General features: G+C 38.9%; 2 protein-coding genes across 4 annotated transcripts; one reads left to right on the forward strand and one right to left on the reverse strand.

Annotated features, from left to right (window-relative positions):
- The first annotated feature begins 716 nt into the window (after nt 1-716).
- On the forward strand, nt 717-3,792 carry LOC146554919 (angiopoietin-related protein 5-like). The gene is made up of 7 exons (XM_085251721.1): nt 717-779; nt 934-1,014; nt 1,134-1,161; nt 1,263-1,354; nt 1,957-2,074; nt 2,275-2,460; nt 2,653-3,792. The coding sequence occupies exons 2-7, from the start codon at nt 940-942 to the stop codon at nt 2,949-2,951; spliced, it is 798 nt and encodes a 265-aa protein (XP_085107847.1). The 5' UTR covers nt 717-779; nt 934-939; the 3' UTR covers nt 2,952-3,792.
- Nucleotides 3,779-14,346, reverse strand: LOC146554920 (NXPE family member 3-like). 3 transcript variants are annotated; one of them, XM_085251719.1, is made up of 7 exons: nt 14,117-14,346; nt 12,184-12,264; nt 9,360-12,051; nt 6,955-7,247; nt 6,662-6,732; nt 5,525-5,731; nt 3,779-5,441 (listed from the first exon to the last, which is right to left on the reverse strand). In XM_085251719.1, the coding sequence occupies exons 3-7, from the start codon at nt 9,900-9,902 to the stop codon at nt 4,888-4,890; spliced, it is 1,668 nt and encodes a 555-aa protein (XP_085107845.1). In that variant the 5' UTR covers nt 9,903-12,051; nt 12,184-12,264; nt 14,117-14,346; the 3' UTR covers nt 3,779-4,887. The 3 variants fall into 3 exon arrangements, with proteins under 3 accessions (XP_085107845.1, XP_085107844.1, XP_085107846.1); XM_085251718.1 differs by having other exon boundaries at nt 9,360-9,785; nt 12,111-12,264; XM_085251720.1 differs by lacking the exon at nt 5,525-5,731 and having other exon boundaries at nt 9,360-9,785; nt 12,111-12,264.
- Between the last annotated feature and the right edge of the window lie 2,263 nt (nt 14,347-16,609).

Raw genomic sequence — 16,609 nt, forward strand, 5'->3', positions numbered from 1 at the left:
CAACTTCCAGAGTTTGGTTTGAGAACTGTGGCACCTCTGTGTTTCATAGTAAAAAGTTGAAGTTAAAAGTTGCAAAAACATTTTACTTAAAACGACACGTCTCATGGGACACCTGGCGATCACTGAAACTACTACAAACCATAAATAACTGGAAAATTTGGTGCCATGCTTAAATGGTTAAAACATTTCATCTGGTGGAGCCATTAAATAAAAAGTTAGGCAATTGCTTAAAAGTAGTTAGAATTTATTCTTTCAGTTTCATATCTACATCAAATTTATCATCTTCAAGAATAAGAAGAAATGACTGAGCAGAGTCTCTGGGGAATAACAATATCTGAAGAGAAATTTAGATTTAAGGGAAACATGTAATTTTTCTAACTACAGACGCCAAAGGAGCAATTGTAAACATCCCTTGCTATCCGAGTCAATAAAAAGATAATGTCTGTAACTGGCTTCCACAAACATTGACTTTATTGCTGTGCAAATAGAACTACTCAGTTGGAATGTTAGAGAGAGGTGTAGCCAGAGAGGTCTGAGAAATTAGCATTGTGAAAGTTGTGTAACATTAGGTAAACAAGCTCTTTCAGAGAACAGTGCAGTTCATGTTGGATGACTGCATCAGTTGTTCAGATTTGAGTTGTCACACTCACACTGACCTAAGGTAGGAAGTGACGCGCTTGTCATAGCAGTGAAGGGGGTGTGGTAGTTAAGCTATTGGATAAAGGGACTGCTGCTGTTGTTAATCTTGAGACGGGGTTTAAGGTTCACCTAACACGCAAGTATGTGTTTGGAGAAAAAACTGTTGACTATTACTGCTGCAGTAATGAACAGGACAGAGTTACTCTGAGCAGCCAGTCATCTTCTGAGAGCAGAGTTACCAGCAATTTTCATCGGACTAAACACTGTTTACAGTCTGGTCTGTTTTAAACACAGGTCAAAATGAAGAGTCTGGTTGTGTATTGTGGACTCATCCTGGCATTTCTTTCGAGCTGCACAGAACAGGCCGGGGTAAAAGTAAGAGCTTTAAAATTCTTTCCCTACTTGGTCTGTCCTGCTTCTGTATTGTCAGTATTTAAGATGGATATTTAAACGAGGTTAAGACTCACTTTAAAACTGTTTCTTTGTATTGCTAGAGACAGGACAAAGCAGGTTCTCCTCAAGGTATGGATCATCTTGTTTGTTATTACTCAGATAAGTATACTATTTCAGTCTTATTCTTCTGCTTCTTATTGTGTTTCTTTCTGTTATGGTGTACGCCTCAGGAACAGACTGCACACAGATTAAGACTCTGTCACCACGAGCATCCAGTGGCGTTTATACGATCCAGCCAAATGGAGCCGCGACCAAGTTTAAGGTATCGATCGAGCCAAGAAATAATAACAAAGTCATGTTTATAAGATCACAGCAAACAGAAGCAGCACTGTAAACTATAACTGCAATTTATCTATCAAATGATTTCACCAGAACAAGGTTTCATTTGGTTATAGATAACAGGATACAGTTTACTTTATATTCATAACTATTAAGTTAACAATAATGTTAGACAAAAAGCACACTGAGCTTCTGGTTATATACTCGATAATATAGCCCCGACCAAGGGTGTAATTTCCCCTTATCTAAATGGATGTAAGATACATAAATATTTATTTTTCTGCAAAATTACCATGACATTTTACACAAGCTAAAATTACTTACACTGTACTTAACATACAATATAATAATTTCTTTGTTTCCTGTAAAAACCCGAGTTATTGTAGTGTACCTACTTTTAAGTATTCATAGGTTAGTATGATTAGATTGTAATTTCAAATAAAATATTCAATTTCCATTTATTACAGGTGAATTACTCCACTACTTGTAGGCCATATTCTAAAATGTTTCTTGCTCCTTAGATAAAAAGTAGAAGTAAATGCCAGCTGAATTTCTTAATATGTGGTGAATGAACTTCTTACTCAGGTTTACTGTGAGATGCATCCAGATGGAGGCTGGACGGTGTTTCAAAAACGAAGCGGAGGAGCCGTTTCTTTCCACAGAAAATGGGCAGCATATAAAACTGGCTTTGGAAACCTGACACGTAAATAAATTACAATGATTATTATTATGATGTAGTGATATATAATCCTAGAGATCAAGAATGGATCTAACATAAAAATATTAAATCTTTTCTTTGTAGTGTAATGTAGTATAAAGCGCTTTGGGGTCCTTAGGGACTAAATAAAGCACTATACAAATACAGGCCATTTACCATTTATTTCTTTGTGCTTTGATTTTCAGAGGACCACTGGCTCGGGCTGAATAAGATTTTTTATCTTACCAAAGACAAGTCCAAGAAGTGGACAATGAGGGTGGATCTGTGGGATCATGAAGATGGGACTGCTTTCGCTGAGTACAAAAACTTTAGACTGGGAAATGAGAAAACTGCGTTCAAACTACATGTTGGGAAGTACCGTGGAAATGCAGGTACTGAAGCCTGAAGCCTGTTGAAGTTTTTACTGTCGCCATATTTCTTTTGCTTTTTATATACACATAAATGTTACTCACTGTTTGTTAATGCAATCAGGTGTTAGATATTGTTCTTTTTTTGTACTTTAAAGAAACCCTGTGAATTTTAAAAATTCATTTTTCTTGATTTGTTTCCCACTCTATCCAAAGGTGATGCCATCCGTGGTGCCTATAAAGGCATTGATCAGAATGGCTATGGCTTTAGCACAGTTGACCGCGATAATGATGGCTGCTCCCCCTGCATCTTTGGTGACATTGCTGTTGGAGCATGTACCGTTACAGAGGGCGGCGGGTGGTGGTACAGCAAGTGTGGGTCCGCCAATCTAAACGGTGACTGGCATTCCTACGGTGAACACATAGGTTGGGCTTCGGGCCTCCACTGGCGCACCTGGAAACCACCTGCACCATACTCAGCCAAGGCCACAAGAATGATGATCAAGTCGGTGTGAAAGGAACCTCCTCAAATTATCAAGTGCTGATTTTCATTCTGCAAAAAACTTTCAACAAAGCTTTTAAGAAAAGTAACTGTGAAGGAGATATGTAAAATACAATGCTAAAAGCATGAAAATCAGTGTATTGTTAATGCTTAGTCATTTCTGTACTAAACTGAAAAACATGCCTTCCAGATAATCAAGTTCTACCCGAGGTCTCTTCCTGTTAAAGCACTGCTTACCCTCTCTTTTTATGTATTAAAAATAATTTTACAAGAACTAAAATATGCCAGAGTCAACATTATTAGCCCCTCTGTTGCCAGTAATTATGTTGAAAATCCTTTTTGCTGGATAACAGCCAGCAGTCCTTTGTTGTCTTTTTCAACAAGTCTCACATGCACCACCTGAGCAGTCCTAGACCATTCTTCTTTGGCAAATCTCTTAAACTTCTCCAGATTTGACCATCTTCTGGCATGGTTCTTGGTCTTCACCCCTGAGAATGGGATTCAAGTCAGGGCTATGTGCAGACCAGAATGCCAACGTATATTTTTGGAGATTGTCGTGTTGAAAGAGAACACGAGAACCCAAGTTTTGCTGCTGACTACTTTCAAAATCTTCTCATATCTTTTTTTCATATTTACTTTGGGGACGGTATTCTTTGGGTTGTGGATGGATTCATTCTTCAAACATGAGCAGTATCTCTTTACCCAAATAGACCTAGTTTAGTCTCATCTGACCACAGGTCATGCTTTTGGTATAAATAATTTTTCTCCAAATTGTCCTTAGCATAATTCAGTCAGTGCACCTGGATTAATGTATGTGGGTAGCGTTCTGAACAACCTGCAGGCATTCCAAGGATGCTTTATTAAAACCAGTAAACAATGAATTTACAGTAATCCAGATGTGATAAAATAAAGGCATAAATAACAAATATCAATCCAAAGCCTGACACAGTAGAACTCAACCTGGTGATCCAAGTAACAGAAATAAGAACGAACCAGAGATTTAAAGTAAGCATTGACAGTGAAGACAGAGTCAAACGTTACACCAAGGTTCCTGATAGAAGATTTAGCAAATGTGGCAAGAGAACCTAAGTTGTCATTAACTTAATCTGTCACGGGCAAAGACAAGGACTTCCTTTTTCTTTTCATTCAGCTGGAGAACATTTTTCTTGTTTTTGTCCTTTCATGAATCCAGAAAATACATTCACGTGTCTTGTGATATTTTCAGTAAACACTTAACTCTAGAGGTAATACCTGAGAAGTCAGTCAGATTAATGCTCCCAACAGTACTCTAGAAATAGATGCAAATTCACTGGCAGTGTTGTGTAAAATCTGACGTCATTTTACAGGGTTTACATATTTTATAAAGTAATGTTTAGCATTATTAAATTAACAATCAGTGACTATTTCGAGATGTTATATCCCATCTTATGTCCCTTCTTAGTAGCATTAATTTCGGTATTTTTATGTCCACCTGAATATATATCTATGGCAAACATTTGAATTATTTCTAACTTTGCTCAATGTTACCCCTTTTTACGTTTTTATTTTGCCTTTTTGTGTTATTTGATTTGCTGCAGAAAACACAATAAGAGTTGCACTGAAAAGATGACTGTGGCGAAACACATTTTCTTTGGAAGCAAGGCAGCATAGTGAAGCTTACTTCTTTTGTGGTAATGAGTAAACTACTCAATAAGTGACTTTGAATTACAACCTACTGTCAATAAAACATTCATAGTGTGTCATAGATTGGTTCATTGGAATGAGCCTGTATGAGGCAATATTCCCTTATGTAAATCCTGCTTGTGTGTCAGATAAGGAGTTCCAGTATTTCCTGGATTGTTGCATGAGAATCCAAAGGCTCAGTTTAATTATTCATTACTATTTATCTCTGTTATAAATAAGCAAGGAATAAATGTGTGTGTGCATGGGCTGCTGAAAAACAATCACATCTAGCCACCTTTTTTAGGGCATATGTAGGACAAGAGAACATTAATCATGTTTTCAATAATTGGAGGCTGTGGGTGGAGTTCATGTGGCAGGTTGTGGGCCACGACCATCTCCCAAGCATCCACCAGATGGACATTCAGTCCTTTGAACATGGCCCTGAGCACCTTGTCACGCTGCAGCGAGTACCAGTCGCTGTTAGTGATTGTCTCATAGAGCGTCAGATTTTTTGGGTTTGCAGTCCGAATGACAACCAGTGTATCTGGAGCCCTGGACAGCAGCCGCACCACCGCCCTGCGGATGCTCTGCAAACGCCGGATGTAGACCTCAACGGGGAAAGTGCTGAAGTGCGACCAAATGCCAAGAACTACGACGGTATCGCTGCCTCCAGTCAAGCTGTCTAATTCGTTGGCAATATAGCGCAACTCGCTGATTGGGACTTTGGAAAACCTGATAGGAGGACCATGGCAGCGGTATGTCACCAAGATGTTGTTCACATAGTCTAGAGCCATATAAGGTCCAATTTTTTTCTGGCTATGCAGGTTAAACTCCTTAAGATCTGAAAATAATACAGAGAGAATGATTTAAGTTTCACTGTGAAAAAAATCAAATTGTTGCCAGAGAGGTTTGTGGAGCAGCTACCTGGTAGTGTTGCATTAAAGTATTCAAACCACTGCCTGACGGTGGAGTCTCCGTATATATGAACCACCTTTCCTTTCAGACACTGAGTGATAGCTGAGGAAGTGTTGAAGTGAGGAACTCTGTGGCCACGTAATGCTCGCCACACACCGTGGAAATAATACCCAGAGGGTCTAGACTTCACAGTGCGCCTACTCACCATGGACCAACCTGAGAAGACGTTAAAAAATAAATAATAGTATATTTTTAACCAGCTGATAAGTCTAATCTTACTGTGGCAATCATGCGTAAGCTAAGCAAATTCCAGAGAAAAAAAGCCACTCTACCATCATACTACAGATGCAAGACTTCACACCACTATATTAGTTTTGGAACAGTTTAACCCTGTGGCCATCTACATGAAATCATGGCAGCTTTGAACATATCATAATCTGTCTTGATTGTAAACCTTACAACTCACCACATATGTGGATGTTGAAAACTTGCCTCAAACTGAAGATTAAAGAGAGAGGGTGCACTTCATTCAGCATTTTATCTGCTAAGTGCAGCTTGTGTTGTGATCAAAACATTTTGGAAACTAGTCAGAAAAACCAAAAACCTTATCTCTTGCTCATGGTTCATTTATGACACTCTTCTGTTGCAGCTACTTTTAAATTGCATCTGGAAGGTCCTGTTATAATCACTTACATTTACTTATGGACCTTAAATTTGTGCAGAGAGCACATCCAGTGGGAGATCAACTGGAACTGTAGTCACTGTTTGACATTTACAGGTTTGTGCAGGTGAATTCCTGAAGGACAGCTGTACTGTAACATTTTGGGAAGTCTGAGTATATCCACTGGAAACTGAACATGTAGTATGTATCAGCACACAACTGTGGGCCCACACACAGTGCAAAGAAAATTGTGAGATCAAGACAAGTTGTGTTTTGACACAGTTACGAAGACCCAGCACTGCAAGGGCACAGAACATGGCTTCCAGGGAGTGATCCATGTGTAGCAGTCAAGCTTCTGAAGGAGCACTGAAAAAAACTTCTTAGGGATTATCTCTCCACATGAACACTAACATCGCATCCAAAAACTTTTAGCTTACTCCATACTACTAAAAAAAATGTAAAAAATTGGAAAACTTGTAATTTACCTTTAGTTTTTGGCAAAACAGTGACACAGGAAGGTCCTGAAGCTGGAATGGAGACTTTCATGTTGACATCACTGAGGCAAAGCACACGCAACAAAATGATTTAGATTGCAGAGAACAAAACAAAAATACCCTTTTTTTTGCCCATTTACCATTAACACAAGTACAGACGAAGTTTTCTTCATATCAGAGTGTAAATAATTAGCTTTTTGGAAGAAAAGCCTCAAAACCCACTTTTTGCCTCGACTTTAGAAATTCCCCATTTAGGTCACACAGATAATGTGGCATATACACACCTTTGAAAAAGGGTCTCTGTGGTCATGAGGTTTTTTTTAAGCCTTCCTTTGGAGTGATTGATCCTGGTATCACAACTCAGATTCTTTGGCTTGTAGCAGAACCACGGCTCGCCTGTACTGAGGTCAGTGTAGTTGCACACAGGCTGCTGGGTTGGACGCAAACATACGTTACAGACAGTAGTTTCATTGATGTAGCCTGAGCGGAAGAAGCTCTTGAAGTAAATCCTGTCAGGGTGTTTTCTGGTCAGACTGCGCAGCACTGTGATTGCCTCACTGGGGTGAACCAGTGTTACCTGGGAGGACAAAGAATGACATTCCTATTTGTGTATTTCCCTGTGGATTGGCATACAGCACAGCTAAACTTCCCTTAGATCATGATGACGTCATAATGATCATGCCTCGGCATACTGCTTATGACAAGAACAAATGGTTGAAGTTAAATATGCAAACCACACTTTTAGACATCATGTATATCGATGTATAGTGGTCATCTTATCAGTATTAATATGGTTTTAGTTGCTTTAGAAATCAACAAGCAAAAGAAGTACTCCAGGAGTGCAAACCGCTACCACACCAGTGCACTCTCTGAGTATTTATCTGTAAGGGAACAGAAATACATTTTATATATATACATTTTTTTTCTTTGTTCATTTTAAACATACTTTTAGAAGTTTGAAGATTTGACTATTTTCTAAGAAATAGAAGTTCAATTTGGATTTGATGGCAGCATCTCAAAAAAAATTGGGATAATGGAAAGAAAAGTGGAAAAGTGAGCTCTACTAAAACACAGTTGGATTTGGCAGTAATTAGATTAATGGGCAACATGGTAGTAACATATTTGGGTATAAAGAACATTTCAGAGAGGCCCAGTTTCTTTGAATAAAAGAAAATATGCAAAAATTACAAATTGTGGAACAATTTCAGAACAATGCTCCAAAATGTAGGATTGAAAACACTTAGCATATTTCGGCACCTACAATATATAATATCATCAAGCATCTTGGAGAAATCTCTGTAAGCATGGGATAAGGGGAAAAAATATTAGATAGCTATGACCTTCAGGCTTACAGACAGCATGCATAATTCTGTCATGGAAATCACTGTGTGACCCCAGGAACACTCCCAGAAATCACTCTGTGAACACAGTTCACCATGCAATTCACAAGTGCAGGTTAAAGATCTATCCTGAAAAGAAGACGCAACATGTGAACATGATAAAGAAACACCACTATCATCTCTGGGCTAAGGTCATTTGGATTAAGACAAAGTGGAAAAAACTGTTCTGTGGTCATATGAATTGAAATTCTAATAAAGAGGAAAGGAAACATGTTAGTAGCACTCCGTTCAAAAGCCTGCTTCTCTGATGTCAGGCGCACCACATTAATGCTATTGGAACTGGCAGCTTGCACATGTGGAAAAGCATCATCAGTGCTTGGTGGGAGGATCCGTTCTTCTACAGGTTTTACAGGAATATATGCTCCCATCTAGATGATGGCATTTTCATGGGAAGACTTTCATGTTTCAGAAAGAGAATGCAAAAGCAAACAGTGCATCTTTTGCAACACCATGGCTTCATAGTAGAAGAGTCACATACTGCTTAATTGGGCTACCTACAGTACAGACTTTGACCAACATTAGGAAAATAAAATGAGGCCTGTTAAGCCACTAGAATCCTATATCAAGTGAGGATGATACAAAATTTGGTTTCCTTAGTTGTTAAAAGAAGAAGAGATGCCACACAGTGGTAAACACGACCCAGTTCTAACTTTTTCAACATGTATTGCTACCATTAAATTCAAAATGACATTTTTTCTCCTTACAGCAGGACATTTTCTCAGTTTAAACTTGTTATATTGTTCTATTATGAAGAAAATCTTGATTTATGATATTTGCAAATCACTTCGTCCATACTTTTTTGGAAGTGAGGTTGTATGATGTATCACATAATATTGATGCTTAAAGTTGGTTGCAGTAAGAGTCATGCACAAAAATGTGGTCTCGGCTTTAGAGTGTGGCTTTTTGACTGGGTGCAGTTGAAGTTTTAACAAAGTTTAAAGTTAAACATGACAAGTGCCAAATTAGAGCTAACTTCCATGTCCTTTTAGGACCTGAAACCTTTTTTTTCAGTGTTTATAGCTTGGCTTTCAGATTTAGTTCATTTTATGTCAAGTGTGAATTGTGTCTGATTGGTTAGATTCTGTTACCATTTCTGTGTTTTACTTTGAAAGTTGTCTCCTGTGTCTGAATTTTACTTCCCTATCCTTATTTTAATCGTTTGCACCTGTGTCTTGTTTAGTCTACTATCTTGAAATGAGAATCCTACCTTTGTCTGAAGATCATATTGTATTAAAAAGGAAGGTTGACTGAAAGACCATGATCACATTGAAATTCAGTTTTAGCATCACCTCAACCTCTGCGTTTCCTTCCCAGGGTAAATAGAACACAGCAGAATAGGAGCCATTGAGATGATCCACCACTTGCCCTACCACACCTGCACCAAGAGTCGGGTTATGGAGCCGGGCAAGTAAAACGTCTCCCCCAAATTTCTTTGGAAGCCCCTGGAAGTCGTACATTTTGATCAGAATCTCCAGGTTATCATCTTTGTGCCACTCTCCGTCTTCCCTCCCTGAAAGAATGGTGAAGCTGCTGTGTGAGGGATCACTGGTCTTGCTCAGGTAATGAGGAAATGGTAAAGGTGGAGTTTCAGGCCAAGCGATGGACTTTAATAGGAGGTGTTCTTCACGAGTCTCCTTAAGGGACAGTGGTTGGAATTTGCAGAAGTCATAATGTCTGTCTGCATATGAGCTATGGATGGTAGATTTCACAGTATTCTGAAAATGGGAAACAGAGAGAGAGCACAGCAGACACAAAAATCCATCAAATAAATGGCCAGCAGTTAACAAATTACAATAAAACGTTTCTCTTGAAATTGTATTTCCTACTTTCATGTCTTATTTGTGCCAATACAAATGTCTAATGATCCACATCTGCTTGATCTTCAATCTTCAGTAAAATTAATAAACTATTCAGTGAAGATGTCAAATACAAATGAGTGCACTAAACCCGAGCTTGTTCCAATATCTGAGTTACTTCAGGTTTGTCTGGGTTAACATTAACATTAAACTGACAGAAAGAGATGATTTACCATGAACATGCACTTTATCACAATGTTGGCTCTATTTAGGACAATGAGGCAACAAAGCCAGCCATCTTTCCAGACATCCATCCTACAGAACAGTTCCAAGGGCGTAATTTGTGGTCCACGGTCAATTCAATTGAATTTTATTTATACAGCACAAAATCAATACAAAAGTCGCTATACAAACAAAGTGCTTTATATTGTAAGATCGATCCTACAATAATACATATAGAGAAAAACCCAACAATCGTATGACCCCTTATGAGCAAGCACTTTGGCGACAGTGGGAAGGAAAAACTCCCTTTTAACAGGAAGAAACCTACGGCAGAAGCAGGGTCAGGGAGGGGCGGCTATCTGCCGCGACCGGTTGGGGAGAGAGAAGGAAGACAGAGATTAATAACAAGTATGAGTCAATGCAGAGAGGTCTATTAACACATAGTAAGTCATGTTGCTTGCCCGTGACTCATGGTTTAATTTTCTTTTGACCTGGACTTTTACAGTAAAGATTAAAAATACACTGCAAGAGAAAGAAATTATGACAAAACTTTCAAATTACATGGATGGATACTTCATCTATTTTTTTTAAACTAATGAGTACCTTCTGAGTAGTTAAAAAAAAAGATGGTCGTACTAGATAGATTTTTGTTGTTTTTCAACAAAAAAACAAAAAAAACAATGATGTTTGCACATTTTAACTGCACAATATTTTTGATGCAGCCCATATTATGGAGCATGTTAACCTTCTCTTCTTACATTGTGAATACAAATCATTATTCAGAGAGTGGGTTGTAACTGCTCTTCATTGATTGTGCTTACAAGTAAAGAGAGTTGGAAGCTATCTGGTGAGTGAGCTTCAGCGTGTCTCCTCAATCATAAGGGGGCAAACCTAAAAAAAGGTTTATGGAGTTACCTTGTCCTGGTAAAAGGGACAAAACAAATAAAACTTGAAGATTCTGTATATTGTTTCTCATTCTTTTGCTCAGTTAGTGTAGGTATTTAGTTTTACCAATGGGTAAATAGGAAATAAGACTTCCCCTCCTTACAGTGTAATTGCAAATGACTATGGAGTAACTTCTAGACCTTTCCTATCATATACGACAAAATACACATAATGGAAAAGAATTTGTATTTGACAATGAGAACAGCACAGTCGATTGTAATAGATTTGAAAACTTTTAGTAGTATACTGTGGATTTTAAACATTTTTACTGAAGCAATATTTAAAATAATTATTTGTGAAATATACTCCTATTTTGTTACTTTTTTCAAAGTTTATAGTTAAGTTGTCAGATTAGAAATTGTATTTTTTGTGTAAGAAGCCATTATGTTGCTATTTAAGGTGCCCAAGGCCATTTTGTACAAACATTTTTTACATGTGTTTCCACTCACAGTGACTGTGGGACTTCTGGAGAGGTGTATAATGTATGGAATGTGGGGGTATAATCACCAATCACTTTTTAAATTGGTTTAGATTTATTTGTTACATGCTAGGTGAAAGAATTACTCTCGTATCAGGACTGGTGGAAATAAGATAAATACACCTGTTTACAATGCTTCTTGGTTAGCACAGGTAGACATTTATTTGCCACATAGAGTTCACAGATCAATCCTTCACCATCATGTCTGCTGGTTATATTTACAACATTCCAGTTAAATACAGAAACCATTGGCAAGAAAACTACACTGCTAATTTTGAAATGTAAAAAAACAAAACAAAAACAATGCCTGTCATTAAATGAAACTATTCTAAAAACACAGTTCTTGAACCTTATCTCACTGCCTAAAATGATTTAAGTCCCAAATAAATGAATAAAGAGACATGCAATTAGTGGGGTTAGGTTAACTGGTGATTCTAAATTGTCCATAGGTGTGAATGTGAGTGTGAATAGTTGTCTGTCTCTATGTGCACGGTGCACCCTGCCTCCTCCCCAAAGACAGCTGGGACAGCCCTCATGACCCTGAATTGGACAAGCGTAAGAGAAAAGATGTATAAATGAATGAAAAAACAATTCCTCACCTCCAGGATGTCCATGAAATCTATCACGAAGCTTAAGGCAAACACGACCAAGAATAGGAAGATGCAGCCATACCTTGGAAGGCATGTGCAGACCTTTCTTTTATAAACTTGGAATTTCATGATCGATGAACAGTACTCATCTTTCCCAGCTCACCTGGTACAGGTAAAAATTAAAGAAAAAAAAAGGGTTGGTAACTATTTATTCAAAAAGAAAAGAAAAGAAAAGAAAAGAAAAGTTCTCATAAAACTTCTCATAAAACTTCTCTGGAATCATAGAAGATGATGAACATCTGCCAGCTAATAAACATGGAGTGATTTTTCATCAAAATATTTGAACGTTATAATGATTGCGGCCCAGCCTGTAAAATATAAATGAGCTTTCAACATTACTCATAGGTGTAAGCAGATATTTATTTATTTTGGCTGTTTATGATTATTTGGTACTTTAACCCTTCAGTACAACAGCAGCACGTTTTCCCTGCATTTAAAACAATATAAAACTAAAACAAGGAAAATGGTTCCTGTATAAACTACTGTGCATTTCCATATTCATCTAGGTTTTCACACACACGCACGCACACTTATGACAGCTGTAGTTGAATTTCACAACTTTGGGATAAATAAACATAAATGACATATGGTCTTATCCTAACAAATATGACCTCGTCATGTTTGTTTTTGCGGATAACTGACTCTAGTTATTGTAGGGGAGACCGGGGATAGTTGTAACGTGGGTCAGTTGTAACACTTCCAATTTCTCCAATCAGGGCTAAGTTTCAAATGATGTGATTAATCCTGTGCATGCCCAACTCAGTTCTGCTATCACATGTGAAAAATCAGCACATTTTGTCAAACACAAACAATTTAACACGAAAAAAAGTAATTTGTATGCCAAAAAGTAAGTTTTTCTACTTTATTTCAATTTCTAATAGCATTATCTGCTTTGCAGTTAAACTCATCAAACTTAAATTATGTTATTTGTATGTCTATGGGGATATATTCTGTGTAGGTCTTTAGAGCTAATGTTTTAGCCGTTGGCTGTAATGTTAGCTAGTTCATGGCTATAGGAGTCTGGGTCAGTTGTAACAGCAACAGTCTGGGTTAATGCAGATGTTACAACTTACCACACTATTACTTTAACTTATATTAAACAAGTTGGGGCAATGACATCAGCAGAGAGAGGTTCACTGGTCACCTTTGTATATGCGGTTAATGCCATTGGGAACAAAATTCCTCCACTGTTTGTGTTCCCACACATACACATTCCCACACTGTGTCAGAGATGGACCAGTAGGAAGTACTGGTAGTGGAAATAAATCAGGATGGGTGCAAGAAACAGATTTCCTCATCTTTCTGAAGCACTCTGCAAACCACACCAAGGTAAGCCATGATAAAAAGTAATGGAATTGCGATGCTGGTGAACAACTAAATTTTTTCAGCTTCATTGTTATGTTCAAAATTGGTGCAAGAGTTGTAGGTTATAATGCCCACTGAGCCAATGAGGCCAAACGCAAGGAAGACCAACCAAAATTAATGAAATATTCAGTTGCAGAAAACAGAAAATTCCATAATTTGTCTTTTTTGGGGGGTTGGAATATGTTCAAAAGCTAGATTTCTGCATTCTGTCACACACACACACACAGCTACATAAATGGCTCTAAGTGCATTCATGTGTTGAATAAACAAAGATTACATGTTAATGTTTTGTTAGTACCCTTATTTCATTGTGTTACATTTCACCCCGGGATATGTTACAACTAACCCAGACTATGGGGTTAATTGTAACATTTCACTCTTTGTGTTTGAGGCCATACCATGCAATGGGTAATTGTGCTGCAGAGAAAATAGCTGCACTATTTAATAGCCGAGACATGTAAATACTTTGCATTACATTTTGAATCCACTACCTTAAAAGAGCTCCAATTTACAGACAGAAATGTCAAAAATGTTACAACTATCCCCGGTCTCCCCTACTTAAGTCTTTCTTAGCACAAAGCGTGACTCACAGGTTTGACGTGCTGCAGGACCTGATCTGTGCCGTTCTGGACCATTGAGCCTGCTGATTTCCTGGAGCTGGGAAAACGACACGTCGTACTGGGACCAAACTCAGACTTCGTCCGTCTTAACTGTTACTGATAGCTTTACATTGTATTTGTGTGTTAATATTTTAAATCCGACAGGTCGTGATTTCTTAATTCTTTCTCCACAGCACCGCTCACTATCGTTATTTCCTGTTTATGTGTGACGTCATGCGGCGCCACTTTCCACGCAGGAGGATAGAAAAACATGGACAGGAGTACTTCAGCATTGACTTGGATTTTGTTCTTACTTGGCCAGTAGTGTCAGTGTGTTTCTCTCTATACCCCTTTGCTTTTACTGAGTATTTTTTTTACTCTGTGGGATGGAGGATGAGAACGGCACAATAACTGGAAGAGGGGAGACTCTCCACAACCACGTTGGGTTCCTCATCAAGCACTCCTGCCCCCCCACACATTTTTACCTCTGAACATGTTCTCCTCCTACAAGGCCTTTCACCACCTGATTATTGTCGTGGCTGTACAAGAGAACATTTGCTCACTCTTTGTCACTCCTTATTTCTGGGAATTGCGTCCAAAGGCTGGCTCCAAAACCCCTCTAGATTATGGATGTCAAAAAGAAGAATATCCCCACACCTGGATCCTTCATCGGAAACTCTATGTGGAGTGCAACACTACAGGCCAACTTCAAGCCCATACGATAAGTCACCATCAAGTGCTACCAAGGAGATGCGCTGTCCCCACTGCTGTTCTGCAAAGGCCTCAGTGAGATCATGAATAAGACTGGCTACAGCTACATATATACATACAGTGGGGCAAAAAAGTATTTAGTCAGCCACCGATTGTGCAAGTTCCCCCACTTAAAATGATGACAGAGGTCAGTAATTTGCACCAGAGGTACACTTCAACTGTGAGAGACAGAATGTGAAAAAAAAATCCATGAATTCACATGGTAGGATTTGTAAAGAATTTATTCGTAAATTAGGGTGGAAAATAAGTATTTGGTCACCTCAAACAAGGAAAATCTCTGGCTCTCACAGACCTGTAACGTCTTCTGTAAGAAGCTTTTCTGTCCCCCACTCGTTACCTGTATGAATGGCACCTGTTTGAACTCATCATCTGTATAAAAGACACCTGTCCACAGCCTCAAACAGTCAGACTCCAAACTCCGCCATGGCCAAGACCAAAGAGCTTTCGAAGGACACCAGGAAAAGTATTGTAGACCTGCACCAGACTGGGAAGAGTGAATCTACAATAGGCAAGCAGCTTGGTGTGAAAAAAATCAACTGTGGGAGCAATCATCAGAAAATGGAAGACATACAAGACCACTGATAATCTCCCTCGATCTGGGGCTCCACGCAAGATCTCATCCCATGGGGTCAAAATGATCATGAGAACGGTGAGCAAAGATCCCAGAACCACACGGGGGGACCTGGTGAATGACCTGCAGAGAGCTGGGACCACAGTAACAAAGGTCACCATCAGTAACACACTACATCGGCAGGGAATCAAATCCCGCAGTGCCAGACGTGTTCCGCTGCTGAAGCCAGTGCATGTCCAGGCCCGTCTGAAGTTTGCCAGAGAGCACATGGATGATACAGCAGAGGATTGGGAGAATGTCATGTGGTCAGATGAAACCAAAGTAGAACTTTTTGGTATAAACTCAACTCGTCGTGTTTGGAGGAAGAAGAATACTGAGTTGCATCCCAAGTACACCATACCTACTGTGAAGCATGGGGGTGGAAACATCATGCTATGGGGCTGTTTTTCTGCCAAGGGGACAGGACGACTGATCCGTGTTAAGGACAGAATGAATGGGGCCATGTATCGTGAGATTTTGAGCCAAAACCTCCTTCCATCAGTGAGAACTTTGAAGATGAAACGAGGCTGGGTCTTCCAACATGACAATGATCCAAAACACACCGCCTGGGCAACAAAGGAGTGGCTCCGTAAGAAGCATTTGAAAGTCCTGGAGTGGCCTAGCCAGTCTCCAGACCTCAACCCCATAGAAAATCTGTGGCGGGAGTTGAAAGTCCGTGTTGCTCGGCGACAGCCCCAAAACATCACTGCTCTCGAGAAGATCTGCATGGAGGAATGGGCCAAAATACCAGCTACTGTGTGTGCAAACCTGGTAAAGACCTATAGTAAACGTTTGACCTCTGTTATTGCCAACAAAGGTTATGTTACAAAGTATTGAGTTGTATTTTTGTTATTGACCAAATACTTATTTTCCACCCTGATTTACGAATAAATTCTTTACAAATCCTACCATGTGGATTAATGGATTTTTTTTTTTTCACATTCTGTCTCTCACAGTTGAAGTGTACCTCTGGTGCAAATTACTGACCTCTGTCATCATTTTAAGTGGGGGAACTTGCACAATCGGTGGCTGACTAAATACTTTTTTGCCCCACTGTAAGATCCCTTGAAAAATTATATAATGAAACTTGTGGATACTTACTA

This window comes from Mchenga conophoros, linkage group LG17 (assembly GCF_057382185.1).
Source record: "Mchenga conophoros isolate Kocher_MC1m ecotype Shallow Benthic linkage group LG17, M_conophoros_male_GT1.1, whole genome shotgun sequence".
In the NCBI taxonomy this organism is placed as follows: domain Eukaryota; kingdom Metazoa; phylum Chordata; class Actinopteri; order Cichliformes; family Cichlidae; genus Mchenga; species Mchenga conophoros.

Coding starts and splice junctions, on each gene's coding strand:
- LOC146554920 (XM_085251718.1), bottom strand. CDS start 12,230: ATGAAATTCCAAGTTTATAAAAGAAAGGTCTGCACATGCCTTCCAAGG. Junction 9,786..12,110: donor ATTTCATGGACATCCTGGAG/GTGAGGAATTGT, acceptor TCCCATTTTCAG/AATACTGTGAAATCTACCAT. Junction 7,248..9,359: donor AAGGAAACGCAGAGGTTGAG/GTGATGCTAAAA, acceptor TTGTCCTCCCAG/GTAACACTGGTTCACCCCAG.
- LOC146554919 (XM_085251721.1), top strand. CDS start 940: ATGAAGAGTCTGGTTGTGTATTGTGGACTCATCCTGGCATTTCTTTCG. Junction 1,162..1,262: donor CAAAGCAGGTTCTCCTCAAG/GTATGGATCATC, acceptor TGTACGCCTCAG/GAACAGACTGCACACAGATT. Junction 1,355..1,956: donor GAGCCGCGACCAAGTTTAAG/GTATCGATCGAG, acceptor CTTCTTACTCAG/GTTTACTGTGAGATGCATCC.